Source organism: Passer domesticus, chromosome 12 (assembly GCF_036417665.1).
Source record: "Passer domesticus isolate bPasDom1 chromosome 12, bPasDom1.hap1, whole genome shotgun sequence".
In the NCBI taxonomy this organism is placed as follows: Eukaryota; Metazoa; Chordata; class Aves; order Passeriformes; family Passeridae; genus Passer; species Passer domesticus.
The window spans coordinates 6717746-6739677 of NC_087485.1; the positions used below are offsets into that span (position 1 = coordinate 6717746).

The 21932-nt window shown below is 58.9% G+C and overlaps 2 protein-coding genes across 5 annotated transcripts in view; both read left to right on the plus strand.

Moving 5' to 3' along the window:
- Positions 1 to 89: 89 nt before the first annotated feature.
- Positions 90 to 5689, plus strand: LOC135279481 (C-signal-like). Of its 2 annotated transcripts, none has more exons than XM_064386910.1 (6): positions 90 to 378; positions 2886 to 2937; positions 3690 to 3880; positions 4185 to 4343; positions 4599 to 4709; positions 5399 to 5689. In XM_064386910.1, the coding sequence occupies exons 1-6, from the start codon at positions 238 to 240 to the stop codon at positions 5510 to 5512; spliced, it is 768 nt and encodes a 255-aa protein (XP_064242980.1). In that variant the 5' UTR covers positions 90 to 237; the 3' UTR covers positions 5513 to 5689. The 2 variants fall into 2 exon arrangements, with proteins under 2 accessions (XP_064242980.1, XP_064242981.1); XM_064386911.1 differs by lacking the exon at positions 90 to 378 and adding an exon at positions 2036 to 2094.
- A 3158-nt stretch (positions 5690 to 8847) lies between these two features.
- RIPOR1 (RHO family interacting cell polarization regulator 1) overlaps positions 8848 to 21932 on the plus strand; it is a 31255-nt gene continuing 18170 nt past the window's right edge. For 2 of the 3 annotated variants that reach the window (XM_064386894.1, XM_064386893.1), the window contains exon 1: positions 17723 to 17999. In XM_064386894.1, the coding sequence (XP_064242964.1) occupies positions 17738 to 17999 (262 nt within the window). In that variant the 5' untranslated portion in view covers positions 17723 to 17737. Of the gene's footprint in view, positions 9014 to 9751; positions 10180 to 17722; positions 18000 to 21932 lie in introns of those variants that run through there. The other variant, XM_064386896.1, reaches the window with a different exon arrangement.

The window sequence follows — 21932 nt, forward strand, 5'->3', positions numbered from 1 at the left end:
GCCCCCGGCCCGCTCCGAGACCCCTGCTCCTCCCCTCAGGACGCAGGGCTGGGACGCGGTTGTGGTGTTGGCACTGAACATTGGGCGGGCAGGCAAACAGACACACAGACACACACACGGACAAACAGACACAATCCCGCCCCCTCAGGCTTTCCCCCGCGGGGTCGGCGCTGCCCGGTGCTGCCCGCGGGGTCGGGAGGCGGCGCCAGGCCGGGCCAGGCCGGGCCGCGGGCGGCGATGGCGGCGGCGCGCACGGTGCTGCTGACCGGCTCCAACCGCGGCATCGGCCTGGAGCTGGTGAAGCAGCTGCTGGGCTCGCCGCGACCCCCGGCCTGGATCTTCGCCACCTGCCGGGACCCCGAGGGGCCGCGGGCACAGGTCAGTGCGGGCCGGGGGGGCGGCGGTCGCACGCTCGGCGCCTGTCACCGGCCTGAAGGGCTCGCTGCTGGCTCGGAGCTCTGCTGTCCGCACCGTGCCCTGCCCCGTGTGAAAGTCACCTCAAGTGCAGCCGGCGAAGAATCGGCTGTGTCACCCTTGAGGCTGCGCCGCTGGGCTGTTCCGGGCCGTGCCCGAACCCGCCCTCGCGTGCCAAGGCTGCGCCCTTGCGCCGCGGGCACGGGCCGAGCGGGGCTGGCTGCGGGCTGAGGGGCTGCGGGCACGGGCCGAGCGGGGCTGGCTGAGGGCTGCGGGCACGGGCCGAGCGGGGCTGGCTGAGGGCTGAGGGGCTGCGGGCACGGGCCGAGCGGGGCTGGCTGAGGGCTGCGGGCACGGGCCGAGCGGGGCTGGCTGAGGGCTGAGGGGCTGCGGGCACGGGCCGAGCGGGGCGGGCTGAGGGCTGAGGGGCTGCGGGCACGGGCCGAGCGGGGCTGGCTGAGGGCTGAGAGCTGAGGGCTGCGGGCACGGGCCGAGCGGGGCTGGCTGAGGGCTGCGAGCGGCAGCGATGCCGCTCGGGCCGGTTCTGCTGGGTCACGCTGCTCTCTGCAAAATCTGGAGGTTCTGAACGTGGGGTTTCCAAAGGTGGTGGCCAGTGGAGCCGTGGGATCCCGCTGTCCCTGCTTTCCACTTTGCTAAAATGGGAGACTCACACAGGTTGCTTGTGCAGGGAATCACCACACTTCCCTGTTCTTCCAGCTCTCTTTACATCCAGCTTGTCTTCCTCTGCTTGCTGTGTCCCACTGAAATACTACTAGGGAGAAACTTGCCCTCTGGTAGATCCTGGCTCCAGCTGATTTGTTTGTTGCATCTTCTTGCAAGTGTGTATTATTCCATGTCAGGAGTAGTCCTGGCACAGTGAGAGCTCACCCTGCTGCCAACCCGCGGGTGCCCGGCTCCTGCTGTGGCTGGTGCCCAAGCTGTCTGGGTCAAACACAGGCCAGGTCGTTTATTTTTGCCCCATTCTTCCTCCCCACAACTTGCAGGACTCTTGCAGGGCAGCGATGAGACCAGGGACTTTTTTCAGGGCTGGACTGGAGCCAGTTTTCCTACAAGGTGGACCTCATGCAACTCTCCCAGCCAGGGGGTGCTTCCCTAAGCCTTGTCCAGCTGTGGTGGGGTGAGAGTGGTCTTGTCAGGGTGCTGCTGATGTCGTGACCACAGGACATGGACAGCAGAGGCCATGTCATTTCTGCTCTTTTGTGCCTGGACCAGGTGTTGGGGTGGAGGCAGCTCCTGCTGGGATGGTATGAAGCTCTTGAGGCAGGCAGTTGGGAAAAACAGGAGGAGAAATACCTGTTGGCCACCACAAACAAATTAATGGATTTTACATGATTTCCCAGGGCTAATGTGGGAATATGGGGTCTGCTGAGGGAGCCCAGAGATAAGGGATAGTGAACCACAGCTGGTGCCAGCAGATTTCCTGCTCCATCTTCTTCTCAAAAGAAACCACCAATTTGTATTTCTCCTGTGGGCATGTTTGGAAGAGGTTTTTAGTTCTAAAAACAATCCTTTGGGGTACATTAAACTGCTGTCTGAAGCCCGCCATAGTTTATATGTAAACTGTAGTTTATAGTTTAAATGAGACTCAGAGCAAAGAGCTGCTAGGAACTGTAACTAGAAAGTTTCCTTGCTGAGAAGAGCTTCTGAATGCTCCACTATGTGAGTTGGCACAGGCAGGCAGGACAATCGATGGCTAAAACACAAAGAGTAAATTTATTTCTGTTATCTTGATAAACCAGGGGATCCCTGAAGCAGAACCAGGCAAAGGTACAGGGAGGTACAGAGATAAGTAGACACAGGTTCTGTTAAGATCCATGCTAGTGGATCACTGGCTGCTGTTTACATGCTTTATCAAGAGTTATTCCCAGCTGTAAGGTCACCTGAATGATTTACAGTCCTCCTCCTGAGACTTCAGCTTTTATGTCCCGTGAGGTGAAAACAACCAATAAAAATGTGCAAAGTGGTTACATTCACTAATCATTAATAAAGACCAGAGTGAGTGGATCTGGGTCTGGCCTACCCAGATGTGATTTCCTCACAGGTCAAATCTGATATTGGCACTCACAGGTGTTCCTCTTCCACCTCATTTCCAGCAGCCCCTGGGAGACACTTCTGGCTGTATCCCCAGCCAGTTCACAATTTCCCTGATAAACTGGCCCTTCACAGCTTGCTCCCATAATTTCTGTGGCTCTGGCTGGGCTGTGGATGACTCTGGGAAAGTGACCCCAGCATCTTGCAGTCGTGGCCGTGTCATGCCCTGAGCACCAGCCTGTTGCCTTGTGGAGCCTGGGAGAAGCCTGAGAGCCAAGGCTGGTCCCCAGCCCAGCTGTTCACAGGCACTGAGTAACCCCTGGGAGGTGTTTCCCTCAGGGTGGGCCACTGCTGCCACCCCAGCATGATGCTTGGCAGCCTTTGCCTCGTGCTGATTGTTTCCCTGTCTCTTTTTGTAGGAGCTGAGAGATCTGGCATCCAAACACCCAAACCTGGTTCTTGTAAAGCTGGGTACGTGTGCTCTGCCTCTGAGCTGGGAAATTTGTGACTGCCAGCAATGCAGTGCCCCATTTCTCCCTCCCTTCCTCCCTCCCTTCAGGCTGTACATGGGAATTCACACCTTCAGAGCTTCTTCAAGTCCTGCTGCCAAAAGCTCAGTTTCTCCAGACTTGTCTCAGCCTCAGTACCTCATTCCCTGGAGCCTCCTTGCTCCATGGCCACAGGACCAGAATGTTTTGAGACCCATCCTGGGCAGCCCGCTGGCTCCCCCAGCTGAGTGACCACATCCTTGCTCTGCTTTGATCCCAAGTCCTAGGCAAGACCAGGAGGGCCCTGGGAGGAAGGCAGTTCCTGTGGAAATGCTGTAAGATTAGCCCAGAGCTTGAGCAGGAGCAGAAGGACCTTGCAGAGCCATCCCACAGCAGGTCCCAGCACATTTCCCCTGGGGATTGTCCCCCCGGAGGCTGCCCCGGGTTCTCCAGAAATTGCTCAGACGTAGACTTTGGAGACGGTGGCTGCTGGGAACAGACGCAGCACGGGAGTCACAGCAGCGGTTTGCCCCCTCGGTGGGCTTTTCCTGGCGGGACACTTCTGCTGCCGGCAGAGGAGGCTGTGCTGGGATGATGGGATGAGCTGGAGCTGGTTTCACAGCACCATCTGCTGCCCACGGAGGGAAGGGCCGCACGGTCAGAATGCGCACATTTCCTCCGCTCCTCCCCTCCCTCCTCTCCCTGTGCCTCTCAGGCTGTTCTCTCCCACTGCAGATGTGGAAAACCCCTCGGCGATCACCGAGGCGGCGAAGGTGGTGGAGGGGAAGCTGAACGGGATGGGGCTGAACCTGCTGATAAACAACGCCGGCATCTACACGCCCACAGCCTCACTGGAGACTGTCGATGCTGAGGACATGGTCAGGACGTACAAGACCAATGCAGTGGGGCCAATGCTGATGGCCCAGGTACGGGTAGAGCTCTGGGGATGAACTTGAGGGTGTCCCGGGCTGTCCATGGTCACAACGGAAATCTTGGAGGGCTTTGCCAAATTTCTCAGGGCTGAGCAAGGGAGTGCTGGGGTTGCTCTTCAAGCCTAAGCCTTCTGCAGCCTCTCTGAATTGTGCAAGTCTAATTGGGAGCAGGCAGGGCCACTGCAGGAACACCTGGGCTCTCCTGACATCCTGCTGTTCTTCCTCACCCTTCCTGGGATGCAGTTGCTGTAAGTGGGACTGGCTTGGGGCACAGGTTGTTTCTCCCTGTTTCTCCCAGGCCTTCCTGCCTCTGCTGAAGAAGGCTGCCCAGGACAGCAAAGAAAAGGGCCTGAGTTGCAGCAAGGCAGCCATCATCAACATCTCCACCATCTTAGGGTCCATCAAGAAAACATCTGATTCCTTCTTCCACCCTGTCATCTCCTACCGCTGCAGCAAGGTATGGAGAGTTGTGACCTGCCCTGGCTCCAGAGCTGCCCTTGCCAGGCTGGATCTCAGGGAAACACCTGGGATGGAGACATGGAGGGAGTTCCCAAGCTCTCAGGGCATCTCCATGCCCACCCAGGGGAGACACACACTGTCTCTTGAAGACCTGGCATTGCTTTTTCTCCCTAACCAAGAGGCAGCAATGGGTAGGGAACGTGGTTCATGGAGCTTTTTCCTGCCCATGGATGATGCTTGCTTCCTCACCCAGGCTGCCCTCAACATGCTGACCATGTGCCAGGCTCTGACCTACAAGCAAGCTGGGATCCTGTGTGTGGCACTGCACCCTGGCTGGGTGAAAACAGATATGGGCACCCAGGAGGTGAGTTCTGGCCAAGCAGGTCAACAGGGAACCTGTGGGTGGCACCCAAGGCTACAAACCTGCACAGGAGTTGGCCCAAGTGGCCAAGATGGCTCTCTGGAGGGAGGATCCATGTGAAAATGAGCTGCCTCTTGGGCTCCAAGTTTCCATGTCTGTGTTGGCCCCTGCAGAACATGTGGATACTGGGTTTTCTGGGAAATAGCATCAGCACATATCAGGCTGCTTGTTCAGGGGGGAAAAAGGGGGCTTTGGGCAGCCTGAAAGATATGCAGAGAACCTGAATCCAACAGAGCAGTGAGAAGAGGAGCAGCACCATCCCATCCTGTGCCCCATTCCTTGAAGAACTGCAGGTCCATGAGGTTTCCACTCATCCTGCAGGATCCATGTTTTGCAGTGGGGGTGGTCCCTACAGCACTGGAGTTTTGAGAAGGCTGCAGAAAGCATCTCATTTGCAGCAGGGATCTCCTCCTGTTTGGTTAAACCTGTGGCTGGCTTCCCAGCCCAAGCCACCTCCATCCAAGCCAGCAGTGCAGATACCCAACCATCCTCCCACACAGTGGATTTGTCCCAGCTCCCGTGGCTCTCTGCTCACTCTGGGTGGAAGGAGCCTTGCTGTCACTGCACGTGAGCCAAGTGGGTGCTGCTGGATGGCCTGGAATGATGGTGGTGTCTCATTTTTCCCTCTGCAGGCTGACCTGACAGTGGACACGAGTGTGCGGGGGTTGTTGGCTGTGCTGCCAATCCTTTCTGAGAAACACAGTGGGACTCTGCTCAACTGGGAAGGGAAAGCTATCCCCTGGTGACTGCCCTCTGTCCCTGTGAGGGACTCCACAGTTCCACAGGGCTTCCTGCTTGCACAGGTCCACCAGGGTGCTCAGCCCTCTGTGGTCTGCAAGGGACCTACTTGGGACTCCAGTGGGTGGGCAGGGTGTGATTCCTGCCTTCAACTTGCTAATAAATAAAGTCAATTAGTCCCTGTGCCTTCTCCCAGCTGCAGAGTCTCCACTCAGACTGTGCCCCTGCAAAAAACAGCCTGGCATTAATGGCTGAACTTGATGGTCTTGGAGGTGTTTTTCCAACCTAAATGATCCGGTGTTCCAAGCAGTCTGTGCCCTATCTTCAGCTGCTCTGAGCTGAAGGGGACATGTAACTCACCCAGAGCTGCTGTCCTGCCTGGCTGCAGGGTGTGCCCAGGTCTGCCTGGTCTCTGCCACACTTCCAAAAGCATGGTGTATTTGCCATCGATTTCTTGGGATGACTTTGTGCTGGAAATGGTGTCTTTGGGAGCAGCCTCATGGTTGGAATGGGAAGACCTGGCACTACAGTCCAGTTCTGCAATCCCAGGCAGACAGCTCTTGCCACAGTGGTGCTCCTGTTGGGCCTGGTACCCCTGGGTGGGGGAAATCTGGTCCCATGGGGGATCACAGCATGGGAACGGCACTTGTGTGGGATGGAGAAGCTGAGAACCTTAATAAGGTGGGCTGGGCAGCCCTTGACTGCAGGAATTTGACCAGGAAGTGGTAACAGCCCCAAATAAAGGGATTTTGGGGTGGTATTGGGGCTTTGCCCCTTCTGGAAAAAGCTTCTCTTAAAGGAGCATGGCCAAAAGGAGGCAGAACTCCTGCAAAACCAAGCCTGGTCTCTGGTGGGCAGAGCAACCTGGTCTGCAGGACAGGCAAGCCCCTGCTCCTTCCCTCAGAGGCCACCACCTTTTCTTTCTCATCTGGAGGAGCAGCTGAAGCATCTGGGTCCCTCTGGGTCTGGGCTTTGCTGGGGTTGTGTACCTCTTTCTGGAGTGGGACCTTGCCTGCCACCAAGAGCTTTCCTGGGAATCTTGAGGCCATGCCCCACCTGGCTGTGCCAGAGGAGCTGTGTTCCCCATGCCCAGGCTGACATGCTCTTTTCCAAGCCTGTGCTGTGCTTTCCAAGGCCCTCAGGAGCCAGCACTACCAGCAGAGCACCCACATGAGGCACCCACTGCTGCACAGGTGCCCCTGCCAGGGAGACACTGACCTCAGCCTCATCCTCAGGGGAGCTCTGAACCATCTGGGCTCTTCCACATGATCCAGACACCTGATTTCCCATGCAAATGCTTCTTTCTTTCCCAGCTCATATCTCTGGCCAGAGTGGTCAGTGCCAGCTTGGGCACCTCCCTATCAGTGCTGCAATGGCAGCAGGAGGAGGGGAATCCCTGGGAAGGAATGGCTGAGGGACAGGAGTGTGGGTGAGGGGCCTGATCCTGCCACTGCATTGCCGTGCTCAGCCCAGTGCTGGCTCAGAGACACGGCCAAGCCTCCCCCGAGTGCCCTCCCTGCCCTTGGCAGAGCTTCTCCTGCCCCAGTTACTCCACACAAGCCAGCTGGAGCCCAGCCAGTCACCACAGGCTGGCTCCATGCCCATCTCTCCATGTTCCTCCCTTCTGTCCCACACCATGTGCTGGATCCTGGGAGATGAGCAATGCCAGGGATCCCACCGTGGATTGCTGACAGTTTACAGTCATCATCCCCCTTGTGGTCATTGCCAACCCCATGAGATGTGTGTCACTGCTCCCTTGGGAACATGGCAGGAGACAGGACTGCTGACAGCTGGGACAAGCTCCATCACCTGGGGCATCCCCTGGGACGTGGTCAGGTCACCATGGGCAGCCCTGTGTTCCGAAGGTGGTAGGAGGAGGAGTGGGAAGCTCTGCCGGTGGAGTCCAGTCTGGCAGTATTGGACACAGCTCCTGGGGAGAAGAACTAACCCCAGGGCACTGCTGGCAGTGGTCTCCCCTCTGGGTGCTGGGATAGTAGACCAATTGCTGGGCAGAGCCAAGTGGAAACAGGTCAGCTGATCCCATTTTTCAAGCCAACATGAGACTGGAGTGGGATGACCCCGCTTGGACCTCTCTGGGATTCACCCCTGGTGAGTGCTTTGCCTTCACAGGTGCAGCCAGGTGCTCTCCAGGAGCCCATCCTTCCACCCTCTGAGACAAGGCTCATCGCAGGGAGCACATGCTGGAGCTAAGCCACCAGGGACTGTGCCACCCATGGCAACTTGGAGGTCAGGGACCCCTGAGAACCTTAAGGTGCTGCAGTGCACGTGTTCTTCAGGAAGCCTCAGTAAAAGGCCAGATGGGCAGGTCTCCCTGCTCAAATGCTTGCCAAGTGGTGTCGGCTTTTCCTTTGCACAAGTTCCGGGTGTTTGTGCTCAGGGAGCTGATTATCTCCACGTTTCCTCTCCTGCCTGATGTTTCCTGCCTCCCTCCCTCCCTTTTGCTAGTTTTGCCCTTTGTGTCAGGCTTATTTCCTGGCTCTGGGAAGTGTCAGGCCTCAGTGTCCCCCCATCCACTGGGATGGCAGCACACAGCCCTGTGTCCTTTCACTGCGAGTACTACATGTTCCAGGAGACACTTGAGATCCCAGCTCCCCCTGACCAGCTGGCTGCTCCCTGGGAGCACAGGCAGGTTTGAACAGAGGAAGAGTGATTTAGGATCCATCTCCTTTTACCAGCTGATCCATCTCTATTCTGAAGCTGGGGCACAGGTGCCAGCCTTGGTTCCAGCAGTGGGGAAAGCCAGACAACTCCTGAGGACTCTACTCTTCCTGAGGCACAGGGTCATGGAAACATGTCTGGGGACTTCCAGAGACCATGGGTGGGGAAGCTGTCACCCAGAGCAGCCCAGACAGCCTCCCCAGCCTCTCTGGAGCCATGGTAACACCTGGGGGCAAACATCTCTCTGCCCCAGGGAGCCCAGCAGCTCTCCAGGCTCCAGGGATTGACCTCAGGAGTGGGAAAGGTCCGCATTTTGCAGGGTCTTCCAACAGCTGCCTTATTCCAGACCAATAGCCACTGGCAAAGACTTGTTGCACCAGGAGCTGGAGTCAGGCAGGACAGTGGGTTGGGGTGGGAGCAGTGAGGACATCAGGAGTCCTGACCTGACTTGCAGGATCAGAGCAAGACCCATTTTGAGAGACACCCTTCCACACTCGAGTGGGGCAAATGGCAGCAGGCAGAGGCTCTGTGAAAGGCAAAGGCTGCTACAGGAGGAGAGGGTCAAAAAAAGGAAACGAAACGGAAAAGGGCTGCTCCTGTGACAGCGATGCAGCTGCGGAGGTGGAGCAGCAGGCAGGTCACAATCAGCCGCGCACGAGGAAGTGCTGGGACAGCAGCCAGCGTGGCCAGGCTGCAGCAGCTCCAGGTGCAGCAGATCTTTGTTGAGAAGGACCAGGAGCAGGGGCAACCAGAACTGCAGGGACCTCAGCCAGGACCCGGAGATCCCCTCTGCAGGAGTCATCTTCCAGCCAAAACTTCCTTCTGCCAAGGTGTGGGCTCTGTCTGGGATGGGGGGGATGGGGCAGCAGGATGGTCACTGTGGGGACCATGGCTGGGTGGCACCGCCATCCTGGGGGGCTCTGAGGCCTGGGTGACCATTCCCAGAGCTGCCAGCAGTGGGAAACACTGATGCTGGGAAGGCTGAACTGTTGGGGAGTGCAGGGTTTGGCGGGGCTGGGGTCCAGGGCTGCCATCAGAGCACAGAGACCCAATTTGTGTCTGTGAGAAATGGGGCTCTGGAGGAGGAACAACCCAGTCCCTGCAGCACCAGGGCTGCTCAGGAAGCCGAGTGGGACCAGCAGATAATGTGCTGAGGCTTCCTCCTGCACAGCTGCAGCTGCAGGGCTGGGGTTGCTCCATCGCTATCGGCCCCTGCAGAGCCTCGGGCATCCCTTCTCCCTCCCATATTATTGTTTGCTGGGAGGAAGCAGCTCACCCAAGTCCCACCTCAAGCTTTTAACCCACTGGTGCCTCCACTCCCATCAGCCAAAGCCAGGCAGGCTCCACATCTGCCCTGGGAGGATGGTTTGGTACTGGGAGCTTGCTCCAGGCTTTACCTCCCTGGCAACCAGAAGCACCCCTTGGCTCATCTCCCCCAAACCACAATGTCTCCCATGGGTCTCCCACAAGCCCTTTTGCAGAAGGCAGACACTGGCATTGCCACCTCTAAGGCCCTGAGAGCTTTAGATGCTGATAATTCCCTCCTTCCTCTCTCTTCCCCTTTTTAGCTGGTTGGATCCTGTCTTCTGCTTCCTCTGGAAGCCCCCTGGTCTGCTGGGGGGCACCATGGAGACAGCAGCTTTACCAGCTTCACACAGACTTAACCCAAACCCCTAATAAGGGGTTTGGAGGAAATCCATCTTGGGGAAGAAAACTGCAGCAATTCACCAGCTTTGTTTGAAAGGCTGGGATTTAATCAAACCCTGGGATGTCCAGAAGTGCTCCTTGGGGAAGTGGAAATCAGACAGAACATCTCAGCAGCTTTCTGCAGATTGTCATCTTCTCACACAACTGAGCTCTGCCAAATTTTCCCCACTTCTCGGCTGGCAAGGAGGGGACATCAGTGTGCCATCAGCACAGGCTGGGCTGTGCCCTCCCTGGTGATGACCATCGAGGGACACCTTTCCTAAGCGTCAGTGTCCCTGCAGGAGCAGAGGTAGGTCAGCCGCTGCTGAGCCTGATGGGGTGAGCAGAGATACTCCCTGTCCCCTGTGAATACATCACAGATGTTGATGAGCCCATCACATGCCCCTGTGCCCCCTAAGAATAAACCAGCCTGCTCTGTGCCCTGGGGCCCTGACACTGCCACACCTATGGATCTTCAAAAAAAAACCCATTTGGGAGAACAGCAGGGTGCACCCATGGGTCACAGAGAGGTGCTCACCCTTCCTCCCACAGCTGGGCTCTGCCCATGCCTTTGCCCCCAGGGATGCCCACAAAAGGGATGATCCCTTGGCCATAGCACCCAGTCCTGCTCTGCAGGGTCCTGCCAGGGGCTTGGAGCAGGTCAGCCTCTCCCTGCCCGTCCCACGGCACCAGCTGGGCCTGAATTTCCAGCTTCTGCAGAACAAGTTCCCGGGTGGCTGCACTTGGAGCTGGCACTGTGCCGAGATGCCAGTGTGCCTGACCAGTGCTGTGGGAATGGTGCTGGGGTTCAGCCAGGCATGCCATGGGCTGGGACAGGCTTCCTGCTGCTGTCTGCAGGACAGGAGTTGCTAGAGGGGTCATCTCCTCAGGCCCCAGATTGTCAGCACACAAATGTATCTGTTCCAACTCTCGACCCAGACCTGCTGCCCTGGAGCATCTTCCCCCTTTTTGTCTCAAGGGAGTGGAGTTAAGACCCTGTGATGGCAAGAACAAGGATTCAAGCTCACTCTAATGAGTTCTCTCCCCCATGTCCCTCTCCTTGGAGCCAGGGAAGTGACGCTGGGGAGGAACTTGGCTCCTCTTGTTTGTTATTACAGGATAAAATTACCCTTTAAAGCAGAGCCAGTGCTGTCAGGGCTGCATACCATCCGGGAACATCGCTCCTTCCAGCGGCTCCAACACTTCTGGTTATTGTGCTTGCATGGAGCCAGCCCAGCCCTGCTCACAGCAAGGGGGATGCAGGTGGGGGCATCCAAAAAGGAGCTTCCAGGCTCTTTTCCCACCCTGGGAAATTTGGGAGCATAGGGAAAAGGCCTCCATCTGGAGAGGAGAGCTTTTCTGACTCTGGGGTGTGTGGAAAAGAGGAGCAGAAAGCAAGGGCTGGGAGCAGTGAAAGGAAAGGGGGAGCTGAATGTTATTGGGGTGTTTTGGGGTTTCTCTTAACTCCTGGGATGCTCACTCTGGCTCAGGTGGGGACCCTCTGGATAGGGCAGCCTGCTGGCTGCCACTGTGCACAGGCTGGGCAGTGGTGTGCAGCTGGCACCCTCTCACCACCCCACAAGTCCAGTGGCAGCTCGGCATCTCCAGGCAGTGTGCAGATGGAAAGAGGGCTGGCTTCTCCCTCGAGCTTCAGCCTCTGTCCTTGGGGGTCCCAAATCCTGGGGACCCCTCTCTCCTGTGAGCTGCATCCCCGGGAGACACCCCAGCACCCCAAGGCTTTGGAGGACATGGGGTTTTCTTAGCAGCAGCTTGTCCATCCTGCCCACGCCTCTGGAGGTGTCTGGGGGCTTGCTCAGGGTTTGACTGCCCCATGCTGAGCCATGACGTGCCTGTGGGGTGGAGGGGAAGGAAGCTGACCCGGTGGAGCCGAGCCAGGCAGAGCTTCCTGCCAGGGAGCTGCAGCCTGCAGTGCCTTCCGTGCTGCTGAGTGGGATGGAAAGCAGGCAGAGGGCTGTGCGAGCCCTTCCCAGCCCTTCCCAGCCTGGCATCCAGCGTCTGTGAGCCCTTTCCAGCCATTCCCAGCCTGGCATCCAGCGGCTGTGAGCCGTTCAGGAGGCAAACACCAGCTGGGGCCCTGACACCGCCACCTCAGCGGGGTGTCGAGGGAAGCCTGACTCATCCCCAGCAGGAGAATCTGAGACTTGCACATGTAAACAGAGCTGGCCCTCGCATGCCACGACATGTGACAGATACAGGAGAGACCTGCTGGAGCCACAGCCTGGGGCTGCTGGCATTCACACATGTGCTAGAGGCATGAACAAGAGCTGGAATGGGCCCTGCTCAGGAGCATCACTTGGGGTGGGGAGGATGTGGCAGGATCCCTGCTATCAGCATGTCCCCCTCTGCTACCCCTACCCTACTGGCAGCTTTTAGCAGCTCGTTTTAGTCCTGGTCTTTCTGTGTGACTGCCACTGCTTTCCTCCAGGGCCATCCTTCCCAGCACAGATCCATTTGTGCCAGCAGCTCAGGACAGGTAGAATAGCTGCAGGATGACCAGGGCAGTGGTGGCCTCACCACCTCTGGAAGTATTAAAAGAAAATGTATGGATGGGACATCTAGGGGATGTGGTTTAATGGTGGGCTCGACAGTGTGGGGTTAATGGACTTGATGATCTTAAAGGTTTTTCCCAACCTTAATTTTTCTATGAGAGCAAAACTCCTGAGATGCCACCCCACAGTACCAGCTTCAGAAGCAGAGTGCAGCTTGTGGTGTCAGGAGGTCTCCCTGAATGTTGTGTGGGGATGGAGAGAGCATGGAAATGCCATTCTGGGAGCACAGAGGCTCCCCAGGTGCCTGTTCCATCTCAGGAGCAGGGATCACTCAGAAACCTCCCAGTTATTCAACATGCTCTCCAACACGTGATTTCCCTTGGGTTTAGATGTGCCATGCTGTGGGGTCTGGGCTGGGAGAGCTGTAGGCCAGTGGGGAGAGGAGATATCACAGCCACTTCCTATCCTTGCTTACCCTGCACAGCCGGTTTCATTTCCTTAATCCCCATCCCAGCATTTTCTTTGTTGTTTTCTTTGGAGGGGAGGGAGCTTTGCTGGAGGCTGTGCTCACTGCAGGGAAGGAAGCACTTTCACTCTCTGGGAGACCAGCGTGGGCTGCTCTGTTCCCAGGTGGACTCACTCTGCTCTTGGGTGGAGCAGGAGCTGCTCATGGGGGACAGGGACCCCACCTCAGCACTGCAGCAGATCAGGGTGTGTGTGGGATCTCCTGCCCTGCTTGGGAGGAGTATATTTACATATATTTGCATACTGCTCTGCTAAATTTGCAGACTCAGCCCTGCCAAAACACCTTGTGCTCTGAATGGCCTTTTGCTCTCACATCCTTACAGCACCAGCTTTGGGGCAATGTATTCCCACCTCAGTCAACTTGATTGGCCAAGTTTTGCTTTATCCTGGTGGACACAACACAGCACAACACAACACAACACAGCACAACGTCCTGGTGTGATGTTGAACCCTCAAGGCTGCTGACACCTCAGCTGTTCCATTGCCCAGCTGTGCCAGTTGCCCTGCCACTGGCTATGTCTGCTGGGCTGGGCTGGTTTCTGGGCTTGCCACAACCTCAGCCTTCCTGCTCAGTGTTGGACAACAGCAAGGCACTGTAGGAATTTTGTGAATCATGGATACTTTTGGAGTGATCCTGTGGGTGTGTGAGCTGGCTTCTGCTGTGCTGAGGTGGGCATGGCTGCCTGCCTGCAGGAGGTGGAGTGGTCCCAGGGGATGTTCAGTACCCCAGGCTGAGCTGGGATAGAAGTTGGAGATGATGCCAGCAACTTTCCCGGGGTGAACAAGGGAGTTAAGAGGGGAGACAGCTGGCTGGTGGCCAGAGAGTCTGGACCAGTGCTGCTCTGCAGCTCCTTACCCTCCTGGCCCGTGCTGGGGCTGGACCTGATGAAGTCACAGTCTGGATGTCCTGGCTTTGCTGCAAAGCCCTGACCTGGATTCCAGATTGCTGGCCAGAGTCTGGGAGAGGTGACCAACACCGAGTAGGTTTGTGGCCACTCTGGGGGTATCCCATCTTCCCTTTTCCTGGCCCTGTGGGCAGGCAAAGTGCTGGGCCACACAATTCTGCCCCATGGAAAAGGCCAGGCTGGGTCAGGGCCGTACCCCAGCCTGCTGCCGCTGTGAGCTGGCCCTGAGTGTGTCGGGGAAGGTTTTCCAGCAGAGCTCAGAGGACCTGCTGGCACGGCACAGCCTTTCTGTGCTGCTGGCCAGTTCCTGAGCATGGCCAGGGCTCCATGAGTCAGCTGGAGAGGCAGCTCACATTGCTCATGCTGCATCAGCGCCACCCTGGCTCCCTTAGCTTTTACCAGGTTGTGTTTTCCAAAAATGCGCAGCTGGAGGGATGGGGAGCCTGGTGCTGGGATGCTGGATGCTCATCTCCAAGCTGGTGGCAGGGATGGTGGCAGGGATGGTGGCAGGCTCTGTGGAGGCACTTCAGCTGCTCACAGGGGTGGTGGCTGGGCTCTGGGTGTGCTCAGCATTTGTGGCTGTCCTGGTGCAAGGCTTGGAGCCCCGGCCTGTGTGTGCCTTGCTCCAGCGCTGAGCAGGAATGCTGAGCACGCAGCAGCTCCAGCCTGGAGCCAAGGGCTGGCCTCCAGCCCTCCGGAGAGAGGGGAGAGGAAGACGTGGCTCCAGGCCCAGGCTGCAGTGAGAAGAGCAATTTGGGCAGAGCCCCGCGGTGCGGGGCTCCGCCGCCAGCTCGGGCCTTTCTCTGCACCGCAGCAGGCGGCTGGCACGGCTGCTGCTGAAGCTGCCAGGAGGAGGGGAATGTGCTTGGAGTGGTCCCGGGTCACCAGGCTCTGCAAAGGTTCGGTCCTGTGCTGGGAGGAGCTCATTAATGCCAGCAGGTTCTCAGACAAAGTGCCCTTGGGCTCATGGACTCTTTTCCTGCACCAATGCCCAGCTTCCCAGCCTGACTGCTGGGAAGTTTCCTTCAAGTGACAGGAGTCCAGGAGTATCCATATCCATGGTGGGAGGGTCAGCCCAGGAGTATCTGTGTCCATAATGAAAGGATTAAACCAGGAGTACCCATCCATAGCCATGCTGGCAAGATTAGCCCAGGAATATCCATATCCATAAGGAAAGGGTTAAACCAAGATTATCTGCATCCATGCTGGGAAGGTTAACCCAGGAGTATCCAAATCCATGCTGGGAGGTTTAACTCCTTCCTGTCAGCAGGCACCATACCTCCATAAATCCAGAAGGGAGTTTTGGAGGGCAGGCAGGCCAGGAGTGCTGCCGGAACTCAGGCAGGAGCCTGTCCTTGTTTTTGTTTGCCACGCTGGTCCGTGCTGAGCAAGCTCCCAGAGCAGCCAGTGCAGTGTGCCAGCCCTGACCTTGGCACAGGGAGTGCTTGGCTCCCCAGCCCAGCCTGGCAGGGCAGGCAGGCGTGTGGCTGAGGGGAGGGTGCAGTCCCCTCTCCTGCTGTCTGCAGGGATACAGCTGCTCCCCAGCAGCAGCCAGGAATGGGGCTTTAGCTTGGGATGGTGGTGCACAGGTAAGTGGGTGTGGTGGTGTGGGTCAGTCTACCTCCAGGCACCCCAAGTTTTTACTGAGAAGGGGGTCAAATCCTGGAACAGACTTCCCGGAGAGGTGGTTGATGTCCCAGGCATGTCAGTGCTTAAGAGGCATTTGGACAGTGCCCTTAACAGCATGCTTTAACTTTCTGTCAGACCTAAAGTGCTCAGGTGCTTGGCCCCAATAATCCTTGGCTGTCACTTTCAACTGAAAATTTTCAGTGGTGACACCATGTACAGGGTGTGGGTGGGGTCCAGCCCCCCACTTGATCCAGGTGGGATGCTGGATCAGGTGATGACAGAGTGCCACAGTGGTGCTGACCATGCCAAGGGTGACAAGGTGGGTCAGCCTGGTGGTACAAGGACAGTGTGGCACAGGGACCTGGGTTCAGAATGGATTCAGAGCAGCCCTGAGGAGAGGGCTTGGGGGTGTTGGTTGTGCAAGAAGCTCAACATGACCTGGCCATGTGTGCTGGCAGCCCAGAAAGCCAAATGTACTCTGGGGTCCATCCTCAGCAGAGTGGGCAAGTGGCTGAGAGGAGATTCTGCCCTTCTGCTCTGCTCTGGTGAGATCCTATCTGCAGCACTGCATCCACTCTGGGGCCCCAGAATAAGAAGGATGTGGACCTATTTGAGCAAGCTCAGAGGAGGCCACAAAGATGCTCAGAGGTCTGGAGCATCTCTGCTGTGGAGACAAGCTCAGGGAGTAGAGGCTGTTCAGCCTGGAGATGAAAAGGCTCCAGGGAGACCCTGGAGTCCCTTCCAGTACCTAAAAGTGCTGCAAAAGACTTGAAGAGGGACTTTAGACAAGAGCACAGAGTGCCAGGACAAGGGGGGATGGCTTTCAAGTAACAGAGGGTAGGATTAGATTGGATATTAGAAAGAAATTCTTCCCTGTGAGGGTGGGGAGGCCCTGGCACAGATTGTGCAGAGAAGCTGTGGCTGCCCTGTTCCTGGAAGTGTTCAAGGCCAGGTTAGATGAGGCTTGGAGTAACCTGGTCTAGTGAAAGGAGTCCCTGCTCATGGCAGGGGGTTGGAACCAGGTGGTCTTTAAGGTCCCTTCCAACCCAAACCATTCTGGGATTCATCAACCACATGGCTTGGAGGATCCACCCTGGCAACCCTTCCCTGTTGGCCTTTTGGCTTGGCTTTTCCCTGGTGGCCTCAGGACCTGCTGTCCCCTGTCCCATCTCTGCATCACTTCTCCTTCAGTGTAACCAGGCCAGCCTGGAGAACTGGGCTGGGAGCTGGGACGCCCTGGTTCTCACGAGCAACCTTGGCAGCAAGTGCTCTGCTCCTTGGTGTGGCCCCAGGAGAGTGAGAGTGGTGCAATGATTTCCTTGTCACTGATATTGCCCTGCTCCACTGGGCTCCAAGACCTGACGATGGTCTAATTAGTGTCTGTGCCTCACAGGGCTGGCGGGAGCACTGCACAGCCTTGTCCTTGCATGGAGGATGTCTCACCAGGGCTGCAAAGGCTTCAGTTCCACTTAAAACTGGGTCGACTCAGTAGGATCTAGGACAGGCAGGAGAAAGATGGTCTTGGGAGAAAGGAGAGGAGCAGGGTGCAGCCCCCCAACAGGCACGTGGCTTCCTCACCCCTCCACCTTCAGGGATGCTCAGAGGTGTCAGGGTTTAGGAAGTGGACTGGCAGTTGTGGAAGCAGCACCGTGTGACTGTGGCCTCCCTCGGGTGACAGCCTGCATTTAGACTGCTGCTGCCTGTCCCTTAGCTGGGGAAGCTGGGAGTGCTCTTCTGCTGCTTCCCTAGGGTGCTGGAAGCTGGTGGGATGGGGAACGTGGATCAGTGCCAATGCTCTGCTCCCCCAGAGTGTACTTTGTGATTGGCAGAGGGCTCAGTTGGATGCAGGAGCTGGGGGGGAAGGCAGGGTGGGGTGCTGGGTGTCACAGAACTGGGAGCAAGGATGTTTGGGTGTTCCCTCTGCCACCGACTGACTGACTGCACAGCCTTGGTCATGCCACTTCACTGCTGGAATGCGAAACATGCCCGGGGTCCGGCAGAGAGCACTGAAGCCTGGGAGGCTGTGGTGGCCCTTGTGGGGGGAGACGGGGGCGGTGAGGGAGGAGGAATTGCTCCAGCCATTGCTTCCCTGGCAGGGGGAGGCTGTGGGGGCTGTGTGCGGCAGGAAGGCCAAGAGCAAGCCGGGCTGCCCCCACTGCCCTCGCCCCGGGGGAGGTGGGATCCTGCTCCGGCTCACGGTGGGGCTAGTGGACCCCCGGGGAATGCTGATGGCCGGCGGGTCTGCAGCCCCCGCGGGGCCGTGGTGGCCGTGGCGGCCTTGGTGGCGGCGGCGGTGGCGATGGCGGTGTCGGCAGCGGTGTCGGTCGCCTCGGGGAGGGAGGTGCTCCCGTCCATGCAGCTGCCATTGGCGCTGGCTGGGCCGTGGTTTCCTGCCGAAATCACATGGCTCCCGCGTTTCCATGGAGAGAGCCGGGGTGGGCGCTGCCAAGAGCCTGCACGAACTCCCCGCTTGCTCCCGTCCATGGGAGTGGAACAAAGGGGATGCACCGAGCCAGGCCCGCTTTCGCCCCGCGCCTCGCCCCCCGCCTCTCCTGGGACATGTGAGTGCCACCCGCACCTCCGCACCCCGCGGCCACGGGGGGGTCGGGGGGAGCGGGGTTGGTGGCCTTGGCAGGGCTACACCCTTGGGGGGCCACGTCGCCGCAAGCCACCGCCCGCCGCGTCCCCTGTGCCGCCACCCCCGGTGCGCGCCCCACGCCGCGCTGGGGTGTCCGGGAGAGTGGGACGGGGACACGGGCACGGGGCTCGCCGGGAGGACGGGACGGGGACACGGACACGGGGCTCGCCGGGAGGACGGGACGGGGACACGGGCACGGGGCTGCGCTCCTCCGCCCCACTGCGGTTCCGAGGGATCCTCCGCGCTCCGGCCGGGACCGTGGCCGGAGACGCCCGGAGAAGGAGCAGCCTGACAGCGGGAGATCAGGGCGAGCACCCCCAATGTCACCCGGTGCCCCCCAGACCCTGTCGGGGATAGATCAGCTTCTCCAGCCACTCTTTCGCTCCCGGGTTTGGAATGACGCTGGTGGCATGAACCGTGCCCTGCCCCGAATCCCTTGGGACTCCAGGCCGGGGTACGGGCAGGGGTACGGCGGGCGAAGGAGAAGCTGCCCGTGGCCATATAGGGCCGTGCCCGAGCGCCTGCGGGACGCCAAGCCCCGTGTCCCGCGGGAGAGGCTGCGGCCATCGCCCCCATGGAGCCCTGCGCCGGGCGGGACCCGCGGGGCTCCCGAGGGACCTGGGGACACCGTGTCCGCCGGGTGCTGCCTCCCCCTCCGGGGTGACGGGGGGAGGAATGCTCGGAGGAATTAATGAGACAGATCTCGCTTTGTTGCTGGCCCGATCCTCCTGTCTCCCAGCCCTTCCCAGCCTGCCAAGAAGTGCTCGGGAAGGCCTCGCACCATTAACCCTTCCCCTGCCGCACCTCCGGCCGTCCCAGGGCGTGCAAACAGCCTCAGCGGGTTTTACCCTTGCCACATTCCCAGAGGAGACTCCCGAGGGCACTGGGAAGTCCTGGGCATCCTGTAAACCCCATGTCTCCCGTCTCCTGGCTGGTGGCTTCACTGCGTCCCCCAGGCAGGGCTGGGACATGAGGCTGTGACGCCGCGCAAAATCCGGCAGTGCAGGGCTTGTCACCAGCTTGTCACCAGCGGCGTTGCCTCCTCTCGGCTCGTGAGGGTCCCCGGTGCCTTGCCACAGTCCCCTGGGTGGAGAGGAGCTGTGGTGACGTGGTGTTATCCCTGGCGTGGTGGTGGCTGAGTCCCCATGGAGGACAGGTCATGATGGGGTTCAGCATGGAAATGGGGGCAGCAATGGGCATGGCAGGGATGGGGGATGTTGGGGGGGAATAGCTGAGAGGTGTTGGGGTGCAACAAGGGGATAACTGTTCATCTGCAGTGAGGACAGTGGTGAGGACAGGGATATCTCTTCCCAAGCCTTGCTGAGGCTCCTGGGCAGAGCTGCTGCTTTGGCTGGGTTGCAGCAGGGTGCCTGTGACGGGCATTGTCCAGTGCTGGCTGGACGGGAGGAGCTGGATGGGCGTAGGGTGTCCCCAGGAATGTCATCAGGCTGGGATCCAGAGCATGCCCGTGGCTGAGGCTCCTGCCATGACACTGACCTAAAGGACAGGACCCTGGGAAACCCATGGCGGGCAGGGAGCAGCTGGCATTCGAGATCCCCAGGGCACAGTGGAGGCAGCCCAAGCCCTGGCTTTGCGTGGGCTGAGGCCAGTGCTGGGCTGGGACCAGCTCCCCGCCGCGTGCTTTGGGGTTATTTATAGGGCTGCCATTTATATAGTTTCTATTTCTGCTGCCGAGTGGGGACTATGCGAGGAAGCGAGGGGGGAGGGCTCGAGTCTGCCGCCGCCCCGTGCCCAGCCCCTCCAGGAAGGGATGCTGCCGACAGCATCAGGGCCAGCCTGGTGGGGGTAGAGCCTGGCTTGGCACAAGGGCTGGTCCTTCTCCAGCCCTCAGGGCATCTGCTTGTGGAAAAACCTCTGCGCTGGGTCCCAGGATTTTTTGGAGTTGGCTTCGCCAGTTTTAGCAGAAAGTAAAGTCCAAGAAGTCAGCTGTAGCACTGTGGTGGGGGTGACCACCTGCAGCTGACCCAGCCCAGGACAGGTCACTTGGTCACTTACTGTGCTTCTCCTTCAAGCTGTGACTGTATGTCCTCTTGACAAAATTGTCATCTCCTGCCTACTCCCAGGACTCCCCCATGGCCAAAAGCTTTTTGGTCCCTCACCGGGCTGATTCCATCTCCACAAACCTTTTGACTTTTAACACTGACTGAGGCTGGCCCATGCCCTTTCCTGTCAGGTTCCAGCTGTGGTGACATTCCTAGCCACTCAAGGATGTCTGTGGCTGGGGAGTACTTGTCCAAAACAGCCTGAAATAGCTTCTTCATCACCTTGGTCTGTGGTGCTGGTGCCACCAAGGCAGCGTTGGGTTGGGGCTGGTGGCTTCTCCAGGGGCTAGGTGGGCTCAGAGTCAGTGCTGGTGGTCCCTGGCAGCAGGGAGAAGCTGGAGAATTTCCCTAGGACTCTGCTGGCAGAATGTGTGATCTATGGGAAGCTGGTCTTGTGGGGCAGGGAAGTGGGAATAACCTGCTGGGTTTTTCTGCCTGTGCACAGGCTGGCCGTGGCTGTAGGTGTGTGTCCAAGCATGGCTGCCCAGGGAGTGTTTGCATGTTCAGCTGTTGTGGTTGGGGTGGGGATGCCCAGGGCGGCTCCCCAGGCCTGGTACAAGGAAGGCATAAAGGAACACCGCCAAAAAGGGAGCACCTGGGGCGTTACACCCACAACATCCCTGCTGCAGAGGAGGGACTGAGGCAGCCACCCTGGCAGGATGAGCTGAGCCAGAGTGGTGAGTATGCAGGGAAACCTCCTGAGTTAAAAAGTCACATGGAGATGTCCCCTTCCTTGCACCCACTCCCTATTCACAGCCCAGCCAGGAACAGGGACTCATTTAACTCAATTACCACCCTGGCACTGCTGGCGTGGCTTGTGCCCTTCCTCTGCCCTCCCTTGGCAAGGTGTCCTGAGCTGTCAAGCCCTGCCAAGTGCCATGAAGAGTGCTGTGAGGTGCTCAGAGGGCATGGCTGGTGGAATGTGTCCTTCTCTGGTACCCTCTGCCACTTTTGGAATGCCTGACCCTGTCTCCTGCCCGCTCCTGGTGCTCTCCTCAAGGGTGATGCCCGGGATGATGCCATGCCAGGCACCTCATGAGTCAGCTGCCACCCAGATCCCCCTGGGACTGACTGCAGGCTGCGGGGAGGCAGAGTCCCCTCGAGCAGCACAGCCTGGCTGTCACCCCTCTGCAAGGGAAGCCTGGAAGTCCCTCACTCCGTGTGACACCGGGGAAAGCCCCTCCCGCACTGGGCAGCTTGAGCGTGGCTCTCTCGTTAACCTTTAATGAGAACAAACGGGCTGGCATGGGCCGCGCTGCGGGCGCGCTGCCTGGCCGCGTGCCGCCCGCCGGCTGCCAGCACAAGGATGGCCAGGCCGGGGCGGTGCCCGCGGTGATGCCATTCCCCGGGGAGAAGCAGCACGCGGTGAAAAGCCGGTGGTGGCCACTGCCCACGGCAGCTGCCAGGATGGGGCTGTGCCCGTCGGAGGGGAGAGCCGGGGGGATGCGTCGTGTCCAGGAGAGGTAGGAGACGTGGACTTCGTGCGAGTGCTGGAAGGCTGGGGTGGAGATGGGCTTTGCAGTGGGCTGGGCTGCTGGCTCCCCATGGCCTGTGGCACTGGCATGGTGGGCACCTGTGGTGGTTTTTCTTTGGATGCTGCTCAGAGGTAGCCCAGCCTCACCAGCTCCAGCTGCTCTCCCAATGTGGCTGATGCTGTGCACCCACCTGGGCACTGGGACCTGAGGGTGCCCTGGGTCACAGCACTCTCTGGTGACACTGCTGCCACCTCAGCTCTGCAGGCCTGACTGTGGCTGGCTCCCACACATGTGGGTGCCCACAGTGGGGCAGCCATA